This window comes from Pleurodeles waltl, chromosome 1_1 (genome assembly GCF_031143425.1).
Source record: "Pleurodeles waltl isolate 20211129_DDA chromosome 1_1, aPleWal1.hap1.20221129, whole genome shotgun sequence".
Lineage (NCBI taxonomy): Eukaryota > Metazoa > Chordata > Amphibia > Caudata > Salamandridae > Pleurodeles > Pleurodeles waltl.
The window spans coordinates 327,429,700-327,445,848 of NC_090436.1; the positions used below are offsets into that span (position 1 = coordinate 327,429,700).

Genomic DNA, 16,149 nt, shown 5'->3' on the forward strand with positions numbered 1-16,149 from the left:
ACAGAAATGTGGGGAAAAAGTTATTTTTTTTAGCTAAATTTGAGGTTTGCTGAGGATTCTGGGTAAGAAAACATTGGGGGATCCACGCAAGTCACACCTCCCTGGACTCCACTGGGTGTCTAGTTCTCAGAAATGTCTGGGTTTGGTAGGTTTCCCGAGATGGCTGCTGAGCCCAGGACCAAAAACGCAGGTGCACCCCGCAAAAACAGGTAGTTTTGTATTTGATAATTTTGATGTGTCCAGATAGTGTTTTGGGGCATTTCCTTTTGCGAGCACTAGGCCTAACCACACAAGTGAGGTACCATTTTTAATCGTTAGACTTGGGGGAAAGCTGGGTGGAAGGAAATTTGTGGCACCTCTCAGATTCCAGAACTTTCTGTTACCGAAATGAGGAAAAAGTGTTTTTTTGGCCATATTTTGAGGTTTGCAAAGGATTCTGGTGAACAGAACCTGGTCAGAGTCCCACGAGTCATCCCATCTTGGATTCCCCTAGGTTTCTAGTTTTCAAAAATGTGCAGGTTTGGTAGATTTCCCTAGGTGCTGGTTGAATTTGAGGCCAAAATCTACAGCTAGGCACTCTGCAAAAAACATGTCAGATTTCAATGTAAAAATGTGATGTGTCCATGCTGTGTTTCCTGTCGCGACCATAAGGCCTGCCCATGCAAGTGAGGTTCCATTTTTACCGGGAGACTTGGGGGAACACAGAATAGCAAAACAAGTGTTATTGCCCCTTGTCTCTACTTTTTTTCCTTCCAAATGAAAGACAGTGTGTAAAAAAGCCATCTATTTGAGAAATGCCCTGTAATTCACATGCTAGTATGGGCACCCCGGAATTTAGAGATGTGCAAATAACCACTGCTTCTCAACACCTTATCTTTTGGCCATTTTGGAAATAAAATGTTTTCTTGATACCTATTTTTCACTCTTTATATTTCAGCAAATTAATTGCTGTATACCTGGTATAGAATGAAAACCCACTGCAAGGTGCAGCTCATTTATTGGCTCTGGGTACCTAGGGTTCTTGATGAACCTACAAGCCCTATATATTCCTGCAACCAGAAGAGTCCAGCAGTTATAACGGTATATTGCTTTAAAAAATCTGACATTGCAGGAAAAAATTAAGAGTAAAACAGAGAAAAATTGCTGTTTTTTTCACCGCAATTTCAATATTTATTTTTATTTCAGCTGTTATTTTCTGTAGATAACCCTTGTAGGATCTACACAAATTACCCCTTGCTGAATTCAGAATTTTGTCTACTTTTCAGAAATGTTTAGCTTTCTGGGATCCAGCATTGGTTTCACACCCATTTCCGTCACTAACTGGAAGGAGGCTGAAAGCACAAAAATCGTAAAAATGGGGTATGTGCCAGTAAAATGCCAATATTGTGTTGAAAAATTGGGTTTTCTGATTCAATTCAGCCTGTTCCTGAAAGCTAGGGAGATGGTGATTTTAGCACTGCAAACCCTTTGTTTATGTCATTTTCAGGGGAAAAAAAACACAAGCTTTCTTCTGCAGCCCTTTGCCCCCATTTTTTGGGAAGGAAATAAAAAATAGTTTTTTGCTGTATTTTGGCTAATTTCTTGGTCTCCCTCAGGGGAACCCACAAACTCTGGGTACCTCTAGGACCCCTAGGATGTTGGAAAAAACAGAACGCAAATTTGGCGTGGGTAGCTTATGTGGACAAAAAGTTATGAGGGCCTAAGCACGAACTGCCCCAAATAGCCAAAAAACGATCTGGCACCTGAGGGGGAAAAAAGCCTGGAAGCGAAGTGGTTAATTAAGGCTGTGACTGAGTCCCTCCCTGTTTATTTATGTAAAACGTTGTTTTTGTATTGTCGGTATGAATCAATATTGTCTTCCCCAAAAGTTGTGTTTGGAAAGCCTTTCGGGCTAAGAAGACTGTCTTTAGCTCCAGTGCATTGTTGTGTTGCACTGCATCCTGTTTCTTCCAGGATCTGTGGTTATCATCACAGTTGGAGTTGGCTGAGCAAAAGTTTTCCCTGTGGAATGTGTGCTTGGTTCCACCATCTCTTGTTCTAACCTTTTTGTGACAACCACTAGATCTTTCCAACTACCCGTTGCCCGTGACTGTTGATTTTGAATCCATTCCTGAATTAGTCTCCTGTGAAGTCTTGCATATGGAATTAAAGGGATGCATGATGCAATCGTCTCTTGTATTTTCTCCACTATTCTCTCTGTCAGAGCTTGCCTCTTCTGGTAGCAGTGAATTTCTGTCAGAAGGGATTGAGTACTCTTCTTGTTGGGGTACACTTTTCCCTTAAATGGAGTTGCTTCTTGCTCCCAAGAACACCTTTTACTGTTCTGTCTCCGATATCTATATTCAAAGAGAAACCCAGTGCATTGAGAAAATCCATTACTTCCTGGATGTCCGGTTTGCATTTGGTATAAGAGCTTGCTCTTACTAATCAGTTGTCAAGGTACAGGTATGTATCCCCCTCCTTCTCAAGTGCACTGCTACTGCTACTGATGCCAGTAATGTGCACTGATAATGAATTTTGTTCACTACAAACCTCAGGTGTTTCTTGTGCTTTCTGTTCATTGGAATGTGCAAGTAGGCATCTTAAATCTATTGTTGCCATGTAATTTCCATGCTGTAGCTGCGGTATTACTTTCTGTAAGGTTGTTATCTTGAATTTTTGTTTTATAAACTTGTTGATAAACCTGAGGTCCACCATTGGGCGTAAAGTACTATTCACCTTAGGGATTAAGAAATATGTTGAGTAGTTTCCCTTGAATTCTCGTCTTGGCAACAGTTTCCTCGCTTGCTTGTCGAGAAGCTCTTGAACTTCCTTAAGACGGCGAGCGGTTTCTTCTTTGGAATGGACTTAGGACCTTGGACCTCTTGTTGGTGGGATATTTTTATTTTTAGTTCTATGCAATAACCAGCTTGAATCATGGTTGTTACCCTTTTGTCTGAAGTTATCTTTCTCCCCTCATGGAGATTTTTTTTTTCTTCCAACCACAGATCTTTTGTGTAGAAGCTTCAGCTGCTTGTCTGTGAGACTTTCACAGATGTTATTTGTGAAACTCTAGGTATTTTTTAAGAGGTTGAGCTCCTGTGTTGTTGCCCTCTTCCCTTGCCTCTTCCTTGAAAGGATTGTCGTCCCTTCTGTTGATATTGCCAACTCTGTTGAGAAGATGCTGCTTTGAAATGTTTGGTGTTAAGTTCCACTGGTGGCAGGTCTTCGTGTAGCAAAGGTTCTCCTTCGCCTGCCACCCCGGAATTGCAGTAGACCCATAGAATTTGCTGTCTCACTGTCTTTCTTTCACTGGTCCAGACTTCCATCTACGGTGCTCCCAAATAACTGCTTCCAGTTGAAGGGGGTCTTTAAGATGTTTGCTTGGACTCCCTCCATTAATCCAGAAATCCTTAGCCATGAACGGTACCTCAAGGTTACTCCCATCCTTAGTTGTTGACTCGATGTGTCTGTCGCATCTAAAGCTGATTTCAGGCAGATGTTCTTGCCACTTTCAGCAAGAAGTGCTGCCCTCTTACAATACTGTTCTGAGAGATGCTTCGTAAGTTACCCCATCTCTTCCCAATGCTGGGGTGATGTCTATTTAGCAACACAGAGTTTGCAATTCTCTATTGATTCGCAGCACTGTGTTCTACTCTGCGACTTATGAGCTCTATTCACTTACTCTCCTTATCTAGTGGTGGGCCTCAGATAGTGGGAAAGTTGGCCTGTTTCCTGGCTGTAGATGTTATTATAGAATCCACAGGGAATAGTACCTTTGATATATGCTGGCTCCCTCGAGGAGTATTTATATTTATTTTCGACCCTTGGAGTAACAGCTCTGCACATGGTTGGTTCCCTAAAGGCTTCTTTACCCTTGTCGAGTATGCTAGAGAGCAAAGGTAAAAACAAATTCCTTCCTTGCCTGACTCAGCAATAGAGGGTCCAGCTGGAAACATGATTAAGGCATCTACTCTTCCAGCTTAACACCGAACTTTTCAGCTGCTTATTTTATGACTTGGTTGTACATTCCAATGTCATCCGGAGGCGAAGGCCTTAATGGACAACTGTATACACCCTCCTCGGGTGAATCAGTCGAGATCTTGTCATTGAGACTCAATGAATTTGCCTTCCTCCGAAGTCTGGTACATCTCTGAAAGTTCCTCCTCTTCCTCTTCATAGAAGAGCTCTTCCTCCCGAGGTTCAGGGCTCAAGGGGCATTGTAAATCCTCAACCCCCTTTTCAGTAGCCTCCTTGGGTGACAGTTTTTTGAGGTATTATGACTGCATTTAGAGTATTGTCGAACTCCTTCTTTTGTAGAAGAGCAGACATTTCCGCCTCCAGTCTCTTTTGCCTCCTTTTTACCCCTGAAACCCATTCTTCGCTGTTGAGATTTGGCCTCTTCCTCTTATACGTGGAAGATTCTTTCAACGAAGTGTCGATCATCAAGCTTTGGTGTTCTGCTCTTGACCAGTCTTTTTTTGTCAAAATGTGTTTTTTCCTGTGCGTCTTTCAACGCCTTGGATTTGTTGGGAGTCTTTCCTCTACTAGACACCTCCTCGCGGGATCTGTTCGGCACATTTTCTGGGGGCGTGCCTGCTGTCAGTGAGACCTTTAATGTTGTGGCCCCCTTTGACGTCCAAAAGTCTGATTTTCTTGACTCAGATGATTTTTTCCAAGACCGATGTTCCTCCTACCTCGTTCCTTTTCTTTTACCTTAGAGACTATACTCCCTTAGGAGGTAAGTAATATACAATAGAATGCAGAAATAGCTGTAAAAACAGTTTGAAAACAGTGCAATTAGTGAAAAACACAATAGGTTGCAAAGGGCCTAGGGGGAACCCAAACCATATATTAAAATAGTGGAATGCAAAACTCTGTTTCCCACCTAGGCAAGTGTAGTGTGTAGAGAGGTGATGGGAGTGTAAGAAAACACCAAAGGTAAGTAAAAGAACTCAGCCCAGGAAAACAGGAGTAAATCACAGTAAGTTTCCTGAAACACATAGAAGTTGTGATAGAAGATTATGCAAGAACAAGAAGAGACTGCAGGACACCAACGATGGATTCCTAGACCTGAAGACATGTGGAAGATGGGGACCAAGTCCAAGAAGCACTGAAGAGTACAGGGAGAACAGGAGCCTCTGCTAACCCAGATGAAGGTGCAAAAGAAGAACCACTGGTTTCAAGACAGTCAGTTATGCACCAAGGAACACATATGCGGGTTCCTGGTTAGTGCAGATGTCCCACGCCAGATGGATGATTGCAGTCTGATTTGCGTCGCTGGATTCCGAAAACAAGCCTTGGCACACGCAAAGCTCACAGCTAGGGGAAATGGCGCTTCCTGGGACCAGGAGGGACCTGGTGGCCTCTACCCACAGCACAGGGACAAAGAAGGTGCAAATAGAGGCCCATGCAGCACAACACAAAGGGATCCCACTCCGGAAGCTGTGTGTCACAGAATGGAGTGCAGGGGCCTAAGCTGTGCAGTGCACGAAGAACTTCGTGGAAGGTCGCACACAAGCCTTGGCAACTGCAAGTCATGCGGTGCACGGGGGTACTATCTTGCGTGGGGGAGACAAGCTCTTACCTCCACCAAAGTTGGACAGCTGGACGTTGGGACTGTCAGGGTCACTTTAGTCCACCACCCGTGTAGCTGGATGCACGATTGTCGTCTGGAGAGTGGACCCCATGCCACCAGTCGTCGCTTCAGAGAGGTGCCTGCTGAAGCAGGGAAATGACTGTCACTCCATGGAAGATTCCTTCCGTTCTTCTGGTGCAGGCTGAAGACAGGCAGTCCTCGGAGGATGCACAACCTGGAAACTGTTGCAGTTGCTGGCAGGAGCTGAAGTTACAATGTTGCAGAAGTCGTCTTTGCTTCTTTCTTGCAGTTTGTAGAGTTCCTGGAGGATTCAGCTGCGTTTCCGTCGGTAGGAGATGAAATAAAGGATGCAGAGGGTTCCTGCTGGAGTCTTGCAATCCGAATCTGAAGAAACACCCAGAGGAGAGACCCTAAATAGCCGTGAAAGGGGGATTGGTCACCTTACCAGGTAAGCACCTATCAGGGAAGGGCTCTGACGTCAACTGCTGGCACTGGCCACTCAGATGCTCCCAGAAGGCCCCACCACCTTGAAACCCAAGATGGCAAAACCCAGGGACACTCTACATGAGCTCTGGGCACCACCCCTGGGGTGGTGATGGACAGGGAAGTGGTCACACCCCTTTCCTTTGTCCAGTTTCGTGCCAGAGCAGGGACTGGGTGTCCCTGAAACGGTGTAGACTGGCTTATGCAAGGAGGGCGCCATCTGTGCCCTTCAAAGCATTTCCAGAGGCTCTGGGAGCCTACCCCTCACATACCTGTAACACCTATTTCACAAAGCGAGTGGGTTTAACACCCCCCTCCCAAAGGAAATTCTTTGTTCTGCCTCCCTGGGCTTGAGCTCCTCAAGCAAAAGGAGACCAGAAACCGGTCTGTGTGGTGGTAGCAGCAGGGGCTGCCTGGAAAACCTCAGAAGGTTGGTATGGCACTGCTGGGGGTCCGCTGTGGAGTCCCCCAGAGTGCACTGGATTGGACTACCAATACTAGAATCAGTATTGGGGTACAATTCCCAGTTTTTAGACACCTTACATGGCCATATTCGGAGTTACCATTGTGCAGCTGGACATAGGTATTGACATAAGTCCAGTACAAGTGTAAAATGGTGTCCCCACAACCACGAAGTCCAGGAGAATTGTCCTGGATGACCTGGGGGCACCTCAGCTAGTGCAGGGGTGCCCTCACACACAGGTACTTTTCACCCAGCCTTCAGGTTGGAAGGCCTAACATATAGGTGACTTATAAATGACCTGGTGCTGTGAAAATGGCTGTGAAAGGGTGCATGCACCATTTCATGCAGGCTGCAATGGCAGTCCTGCAGAAGCCTTTGCATGGGCTCCCTATGGGTGGCAAAATTAATGCTGCAGCTCATAGGGATCCCCTGGAACTCCAATGCCCTGGGTAGCTAAGTACCATATACTAGGGACTTATAAATGGGCACCAGTATGCCAATTTGGGATGACATACTGGGATGAAATACTGGGTTACCAGTATGTAGTAACAAATTTGGGAACAGAGAGAGCATAAGCACTGGGGTCCTGGTTAGCAGGATCCCATTGGCACAGTCAAGCATACTAACCAAAACAGTGAAACATACTGACAAGTATGCCACAAACCATAAGCACTGGGGTCCTGGCTAGCAGGATCTCAGTGACAGTCAAACACACTGACAAACAGGCCTGAAATGGGGCCAACCATGCTAGAAAGAGGTTACTTTCTCAAAGTCACACAAAGCAATCTGAAACCTTGGCAGCTATGAGACTGACAGGACCGCGGGGCAGCCTCAAGGCTCTTGTGGTCCTAGCCAGCTCCATGCCCCCTGCGGGAGCCGGCAATGTTCCCCCAAGCAAGGAGCTGCTTTTAATAGTTACTCCCTGCTTGTGGAGGCAATGTTTTTATCTGTCTCCCTCACAGGCACGTTTGCGTGCACGGAATACAGATGAAAACTGCTTTCTGCAAGTGAGAGCTGTTTGACAGCTCTCACTTGCAGGGAGTGGACTTTCATTGCTTTTGCTTGGTGGGAGCTGACAAGCAGAAGCAAACAGTTATGTCCTGCGGGTGGGAACCTGGGACATAGCAAGAGCTGGCCCTGGGGGGTGGTGGTCCCCAGGGCCATCCGTGGCTCCTACAACTGTGAATTTAGCCCCGGGGAGATGGTGTCGACAGGGCTGCGGTAGACTGAAATAGACCCTCCTTTTTTTTTCATGTCTGCCCCGGGGAGGGGCAAAGTGGTAATCTTGGCAAAGGGTTTTGCACTGGGCTTAACTTCAACTTAACCTCAACCTACCCACTCACTGAGACGCACAACAGTCACTCTTGACTGCATTTGTTCCAGTACCAATCAAAGCTTCACCTCAGCATAGCAACAGACCACTTAAGAGACTCATCATCTTTTACCACAAATACCTCAAGTGAACATATTAACAAGCGCAGACCACTTGATCATTCACAAACCAAGAGCCCCTTTACCTCACACTGTCCAGAAAATCTTGTCCTCTATTGAACTCATGCACCACATTTTGCTATTGACAATCATATCCATCTACCTACCTACCTCTATGCTCATCAACAGCCTCCGGGACCTCTCATCATTCAGTTAAAAAAACAACCATCTCGGTGAAATCGGCTCCCACATATCAACACACAATATAGTGTGAAAAACACTCTAAGCAGTCAAAACCTAATTTCCGTTAGTCTAATTACATGACACCATTCCAGAGACCTGCGTCTAGGATGGTGCTACTCCATCATTTACTATCTTACCAAGGTCACAATAGGAGATGGGTCGTGTGGAATCTATGATTAAGGTATGTAGGAAGCTGGATTTTTGTATGATTCATCAAAATGAGATATATCATGCAAAGAGTCCAGGGGTTCTCCTACTAGTGGGCAGGGGCTTGCTCTAGCAATCCCAAGGTGCTTTTTTTTTTTTAGGGGGTAGTGTGGTCGAGCAACCTCAGGCTTGTCAGAGACAAGTGTTAGACAATATATGAGACAGGACTCAATAAGGAGATCCACATCAATTTTCAAAAACAACAAATATCTTTATATATGTTTTGGCACAGGAAAGAAAAGCTGCAATGTTATACTAAGGAGGAAAAACAAACACTCCATACAGGTATAGTACAGCGACTTGCAGGACCAAATCTCCTGGGCTTAACGTAGGAAAGCGGCAAGGTCCAAGGCCACACCAACAGGTCACACTAGGCAGCACTGGGGCTGCACGGTGCAGAGGTGCAGTACTATAACGGGTGCCCACTGTTAGTCAATGGGGATCGGTCCAGTTGAAAAGAAGCTGCAGGTTAGGACTGGGGATCCAGCCAGGGTGAACCACCAAGTGGGCTCAGTTCCTGCAATGCTCTGGGACATAGGGTCACCCATGGTCCCCTTCTCCTCAGTCCAGGTCATCCAGGTGCAGAGGGTTCTTGTACCGTCAGTTTTTGTCACAAGTGGTGGTCACAGTGGAGGGGGCCCACAGAAACAGGCTACACACGTGGGCTGGGGGACCAGCCCGACTGAACCAAGTGGGCTCAAGTTACACAAGCCTTAGGGATGCAGGGACACCAGTGGTCCTCTTCTCCTCGGTTCAGGGCATCTGGGTGCAGAGCTGCAGGGCACCACCACTGAGTTGCGGTTAATAGAGGCAGTCGAGGGGTGGTCCTGCACAAAGAGACTGCAGGCATCGGTGTGAAGGTCGCAGTGGGGAAACCTACGATGGACTTGACTCTGGGGACCAAGCTAGCACTGTTAGTCCACTTCAACTCAATTTAGGGGGTACGGGTGCAATGGCGCTGTCCGGCGTCAGGTTTTGGCGGGCCGTAGCCCTAGTCAGTGTCTCTTGGGTGCCTGCAAAGGTGCAAGAAAGCAGCTTCTCAACGCCACAGGAGTTCATTGTGCCTGGGTGAAGGCTGGCAGTCTTCCTGGGCTTTTGAAAGTTTGAGCAGCTGGAAGACGAGGTGACTTTGGCACGATTGTCAGAGTCAGCAGGCAGGCCGGCAGGGCTGGCGCAGAGTCAGTCACTGGTCTTCAGTTCTCGCTTTTGAGACTCTGGAGCGTCCTTCTTCAGGTCAGTTGGATCAGATTTTGAGGTGCCAGTGACGTCCCTAAATACTGAACTTAGGGTTGTTTAGGGGAGTGTATGGTAGTAGCCAATGGCTTACTTACGCCTGGAGTCACTACACTCCCTATATGACCACTTCCTGTGGGAAGTGAGCATAACCCTGTCCCAGAGTTCATAATTCTACCAACACCGATATGACAGATTTCTAAATGTTGTGTCCACGTTTGGCAGCTCACCTTAGGGGTGGGACTGACCTGAGGGGTGGACACACCTCTCTGAATACTACATTTCCACCTGTCCAGTTACCAAATGGCTTGCCTGTTCACTTACTATGACTGAGAATTGTCAGACATAGCAGGGGCATATCTGCTCTTGCAGATATGTCCTCACGTGTAATATAATGCACCCTGCTCTAGGGCTGTAAGGCATGCTGTAGGGGTTGACTTACATATATTGCATGCAGGGTTAGGGCACACGGCACACAGGCTGCATGCCATGTCACGTTTTCACTTTAAGCAGCACCAAGACAAGCAGTCTGCAATGGCAGTCTGCCTGTGCTAGGTGATGGGTCTCCGAGGGTTGCACAATACATGCTGCAGCCCTTGGGGACCCTCTTTGGTAGCCATGCCCTACGTAACAGAGGTACCATTTACTAGGGACTTAAACAGGTGCCAAAGGTATTGCTAATTTGGTAATAATTGCACAGTTTTAAGAAAAGATCTGGTTAGCAGGAACCCATTGTACTTTCCGTAAAAATTGTATCAAATATCAGGCAAAAAGTGGGGATGACCATGCCAAAAAAGGGCACTTTCCTACAGAGTATCCACCGAAAAGAGCATGGCCAGAGCTTCTGGTAGGTATTTCTAACCAGAACCCTTAAGTGGTGCTTGGTGAATGTATGTAATGATGCCCATTTAGCATCCTGTTGGTTGCCTAGGACATGAACACCCCTTGGCAAAGCAGCTGAAGTGGCTGAGCTAGAATGAACTTGACTTGCAGATCTCGAGGGGTTTCTTCTTGGCCTGGACACAGCACGTTTTTAGTACAGGACAATCCACCTTGACAGTGTTCATTTCTGCTTTGCCTTCCCTTTCTTCACACCAGGAAAGCCCGAGAAGAAATTGTTGTTTACATGTTATTCTTCCTCTTGGAGCTCAATATAAAAACTGAGGGCTCTTCTTGGATCAAGCTAGTGGACCTCTCATTCTGGGAAATGAAGGCAGAATGAGGAACTGACCTGCCTGGAAGCCCGTGTCCTCAGCATTAATTTGTCAAAAAAAGTGGCAAATAGATGTTGTAATGACTGCACCTTTTAGTATCTACACGGAGCACAAACGTAACAGTGAAAAGAATAACATCTTCATGGTATGGTGCTGTAGGTAACAACGGTGTCTGAATTCAAACGGTGTGCACAAAAGAAAAGGGAAGATCAAGTTAAGGTCCCCAGAAGGCATACTAGCTTTTGCATAAACGTGTGTCAGACGTGTTAAGAACCTCATCACAACAGGTGACTTGATTAAAGTAGGTTAGTCAGGCACAAACAAAACAACTGGGAAGGTTGACATTCAATTGTGTCTTATGCAAAGCTTTGCCAGGCCAATGATAAGAGAGAACATTTGAAAACTTGGCCCATAGATGATGAAGCTGATGGTCCCTAACCTAGGCCACACATTTCTCCCAATGCCTTGAATACATGCTTTTAATTTAGGGGTTACTAATCCTAAAAATGGCATCCACCTCTTTCAGCGGGGAAGTCAAAAGTACTGAGTTGCTGCAGCTAAAGCCCCAGGCATGGAGGTGTACATTGTGGACTTTCAGCTGAAGAACCCAGCCCTTTTTTGAGACAGATCTCTGAAAGGTCGTCAGATCGGGCAGCAAATGCTTAGGCTTAACAGGCCAGAATACTCCACACTTCAGGCCCAGTCCAGGATTTTTAAAGGATTTGAGCTTGGTCCATTCTGGCCTTCCTCAAAATTTGAGGCAGGAGAGACCTCTATGTCTCTCGAAGTGGCCTGTTGCTGCTTTCGAACTTGCCCCATTACTTACTTTAACTCCAGAAGAACAGTCCTGTAAGTCAATGCTAAGTGCCCAAATGCAGTATATGTTTCTTTTTTCCATAGGATAACATCACCACATTAGCGTCAATACAAGGTTATTTTATTGATAACTCGAAAACTACTTACCCGATTATGATGATCTAAGTGTCTAAATTTATATAGATAAAAAAGAAATCTTATTTTTATAAATCAGTGTTGAATTTCTTTATTGAGAGTGTGTCTTGCATACTGGCTCTGTGTTAACACTATCCTCTGCAAAAAGAGAGCATTTAGGGTCATTATTTTAACCCCCGTCAGCCAATATGGGTCGCCTGTATCCTTACATTGGCACGCAACAGCCAGCCAGCTTCCTACACTGATCACAAAACTGGTGTCCGTGGCAGGGCAAAAACAATATGTTGTGTTAAGACCAGCCTCAAACTCATTTGGCAGTGCATTGTCTGTCCTGGCTTTTTTTTTTTGGGTAAAGGCATTCCTGAATAAGTTGAAGATAATAGGCCATATGCCAAAGAACATGTATACACCAGTGTAGAAAACATACAGCATTGAAAAAATAAATTGATGGAGGAAAATACCCTGTGTTGAATGCGCTTAGAATCCCTACGTGGCAGTGAAAAAGGGAAAGCTTTGAGATGGACCTTGTTTACGGATAACAAGCCACTTAGTTTTTAGGTGATAGAAGAGGGGTGAGAAAAGCTGGGTCACTAATGTCTGGTCTATGTCATCTACCGGACGACTGATCGGGTGAGCACAGCACAGCTTTTTGAAAGCAGCCATCATAGTGTGTGTCAGGGCCTAAATGAAAGCCAACAAGGACTACGATTTGGCAAGCCTGGGTTGAAATCGGAGTCAATAGATTCACCTTCGTTCAACCAAAGGTTGATGCAAATCAAGAACTTTGGTTGCCCTGCAGACAACCATTGTAAAGGAGACATTTTCTGTGTGGGTGGATTTGGTGAAGATTACAATACACTCTCAGGATAAATGACTAATCTATTAGCATTTCGTAGGTTCAGGTATAATCCAGCATCAGTGTAGCAAGCGTGGAACAAGCTGTCCACCTCCGGATGATCGTCATCGTGTGGTGTATTCAGAGACCCTGGAACTGCTAAGTGAAGCCAAACAAGTGCCTTGAGCCACCTCCAGTTCTGGCGACACAAAGAGGCTGGGGATCATCTAACATTGTAGGCTGTACTTAGGAGATTTTATAGTAAAACATGTCTAGTGTGGGCTGACATCGACCCCTCTGCGGAGGTGCAATATCTTTGTGAAGTCTAATGGCGCCACCCACCAGTGGCTGGAGCAATTTCTGGTGAAAAACTGGATCCAGTCTGGTGCCTGGGATTATCATCAGGACTCTGCGGTAAGAAGTATCCATCAGAAATTAGCTTACAGTACATAGGAATGTTTGAGAGGATATTGGATGTGGACAAGCATTTTGTAAGTGAAGGACTACAGGAGGACATACTGACCAGCATTCGTGCACCGGTGGATTCACACAGTGAAGGCATCTCTCGGTTTAGGCTTATCTTTGCCATCATCCTCATCAAAAGCTGTAGCTTCCGTCGATTTTCTGGAGGAAGAAGAAGGCAACAAACTTGAAGGGCTTCAACTGCTACTTGCCTTTTCTGTAGGAGACCTGGATAAGAATGTTTGATAGAAATATAGTTTGAGTCCCGTGAAACATTTAGTAAACCCATCCCGTTTATATGAAATTTAGTAACGAGCACTGACCACTCGGATGCAGAGAATCATGGGCTTATACGAAATACATCAAATGAACGATAAGGAAATACCAAAGACTTCGAAAGTTTCGAATATTAATAGCTGACGTGTTCTAGACTACCATCAAAAGCAATGTTGTCCTAACAACACTGTATCGGTGGTATAAAAACACTTCTTTAGGAGATGGGCAGGGGGTGAGAAAGTTTGTACAAACTGCAGGCATTTCTGCTGTAGCAAACTCTCAAATGAATAAACTTGCTAATATTCTCCTATTTAATTGAGACCACCGAGTTTCCAATGTAACTATTTAGATTTTGAAATGACAAAAGCGGATTTTAAAAAACGGGTAGAATTACCTCAAGGTAGCTGCTACATACAAATCTATGCCTAACCCTGGAACCGATGGGGGCTGCAGGTGAAGTTGGGTGACGCGCATAAGCAGTGGCCTCTCAATGTTGCCGTTCACCACAAAATAGTGCCTAGATGCATCCTCGGCAACAGGGAGTTTATTGCTGAGCCACACTCCAGAATATGAAGCATGTTCAAGAAGGTATGGCTAAAAGCACAATTTTAAGTTAGCACATTTAACAGAAGAGTTTCTGTTAATAGATGCAAAGAGGGAAGGTCAGGTGTGACGGAAGCGGAGAAGAAACTGAATCTATACAATATTGTAAGAAAGAACGCGGAACAGATGAAAAAGGCTAGTTATAAAATTATTATGGTATGTCGATTTGTAATAGCGGACTAATCACCTGTGAGGGTATCCACATTGAACGCATTCGCAGATATTCGTGCAAACGTACAAATACAAAGTATATATATACACAAGTCTCAAAAATATGCAAACAACCTGAACGGCAGTTAGCCATTCTTCATTAAACGCGTTTTCTGAGCGAGTCCCGCCTTCCCGCTTCTGGGGGTTATTTGGAGTCCGAGTCCGCGGAGGATGCCCGAGGAAACTCGATTCTACACACAACTCCAGCTCCTGTGATCTGAAAATGCCTGGGGCCCGGTACCACAGTACAAGGAGCAATCCGTGTCGTGCCGTTTAGTCAAAGTCACACCAGGGGGTCCTGAAGAGAGAAGCCTGGATAGTTCTGAAATCACACTGCCAAAGCTATACTTCTTAACTGGCAAACACACAACCTGGGCCAATGTCAGGCAACTGGGAGGAAGGCAGTACGGGTTTTCCCATTTCAGAGATTAAAACTGACAAGCTGAACTAGTTTGTATTAAGATCACTTTCCCGGTCAGCCTCTGGTTGATCAGAGCGTCCAGAATCGAATACAGACTCGCAGTAAGAAAGGGTCTAGATTTAAAAATCTGACTTTTGGGCCCCTAAGCACACTGGTGGTCTGTGGAAGGACACGTTTAGATTGGCAACTTCAAGCTTAACATGTATTTCACATCATTTCATTAAGGGACCCTTCTCTGAACCACAATCGCTGCAACTTTGGCTCAACACTCAAAAACTGCTCATGCTTTCTCAGACAGTTGCAAGCAGAAATACTGGGCTCACTTCACAAAAGTAAACATAGACCAGATTCGCAAAGGGCAAACGTACACTTTAAATTCTGTATTAGTCGTGTTACACTTGCTGCACTTCAAAGACCGGGATCAGTGTCAGGCTATGTCTTGTGCCAAACTGCTGCTTATTTTTTTGCCATGGGGGTTGGTGTTTACAAACTCCTCTCTTTTTGGAGTTATAGACAGAGTATTAAAGTGAATTATGTGGCAATCTTGCTGGGGTACAGGGAGTGCGAGAGGAAAGGCTGTACAGTGTCATTTTTTGTAACAAAACAAAACGTAAATACCTCTAAATGAAAAGTGCACACTTGCAGTTAGGAAAGGGGGAAAAAAACACAAAACAAGGAGTTTTTCTTCAGTAAGTCTGAAGCCGAACAAAAACAAAGAATTTAAAAGGATCAAAACAAAATCAATACGTTTTTCTTGATTCATAAATGATGACTATTCCAGACTTCAACACATAATTTGTATGCAATATAGTTTTATCAGTAAACTCTATGTCTGTTCAAATGCAGTGGTCATTTCAATGAAAAATGTGCTGTCTGAAAAGGACAGTACTCTACCAGACAATGTTTTGGTCACATAAAAATAAATAAATGAAATTGTTAACCTTTTGCCCATCAAAGCTTGGTGGGTCACAAAGGTTTGTCATTCTAAAAATTGGGTTGCTATTATAAACATTTTGGTAAGCACTGAATTAGTGCCATCAGCATGGCACCACATCAGTACTCAATCAAATTACTCGATAACTACAAGCCACTAGTGGTCACAGTACAAGTACACAGCAATTTGAAATGTAACGACCAACCATAACTGACAACAAGCCACGGATAAAGTCAAATAACTCCATGTAAAACTTCTATGATGAAATCTGTTCATCATGATACACCTATACTGTTCAGACTCCAAATAAAGCCACTAATGGGCATAGATATATCCTATGCATCCAATATCATTTATCAGTGATGAACAATCCAGTATAGTTAAAAATATCAACACTGGCATAAGCTAAGTTGCAGCCTCATTCTTGAGCTCATTATCGATTATGAAAAAGTCCTCTTGTCTTTCAAATTATGTTCTTAGTTGGCCCATTTTGTGGTTAAAAATAATGGTGTCACAATCTAACGATAACTCTACGACAAGCAAAAAAGGGTTGTTTTCTCCTCATTATCTTATTTGAATAAACAGACAACCAATTCTCAAGCGAT

General features: G+C 44.8%; 1 protein-coding gene across 1 annotated transcript in view; it reads right to left on the bottom strand.

Annotated features, from left to right (window-relative positions):
• The window catches only part of DEPDC1B (DEP domain containing 1B), a 222,438-nt gene that overhangs the window by 45,983 nt on the left and 160,306 nt on the right, over window positions 1-16,149 (bottom strand). The window contains exon 8 of the mRNA XM_069222516.1: window positions 13,162-13,328. Within this exon, the coding sequence (XP_069078617.1) occupies window positions 13,162-13,328 (167 nt within the window). The remainder of the gene's footprint in view (window positions 1-13,161; window positions 13,329-16,149) is intronic.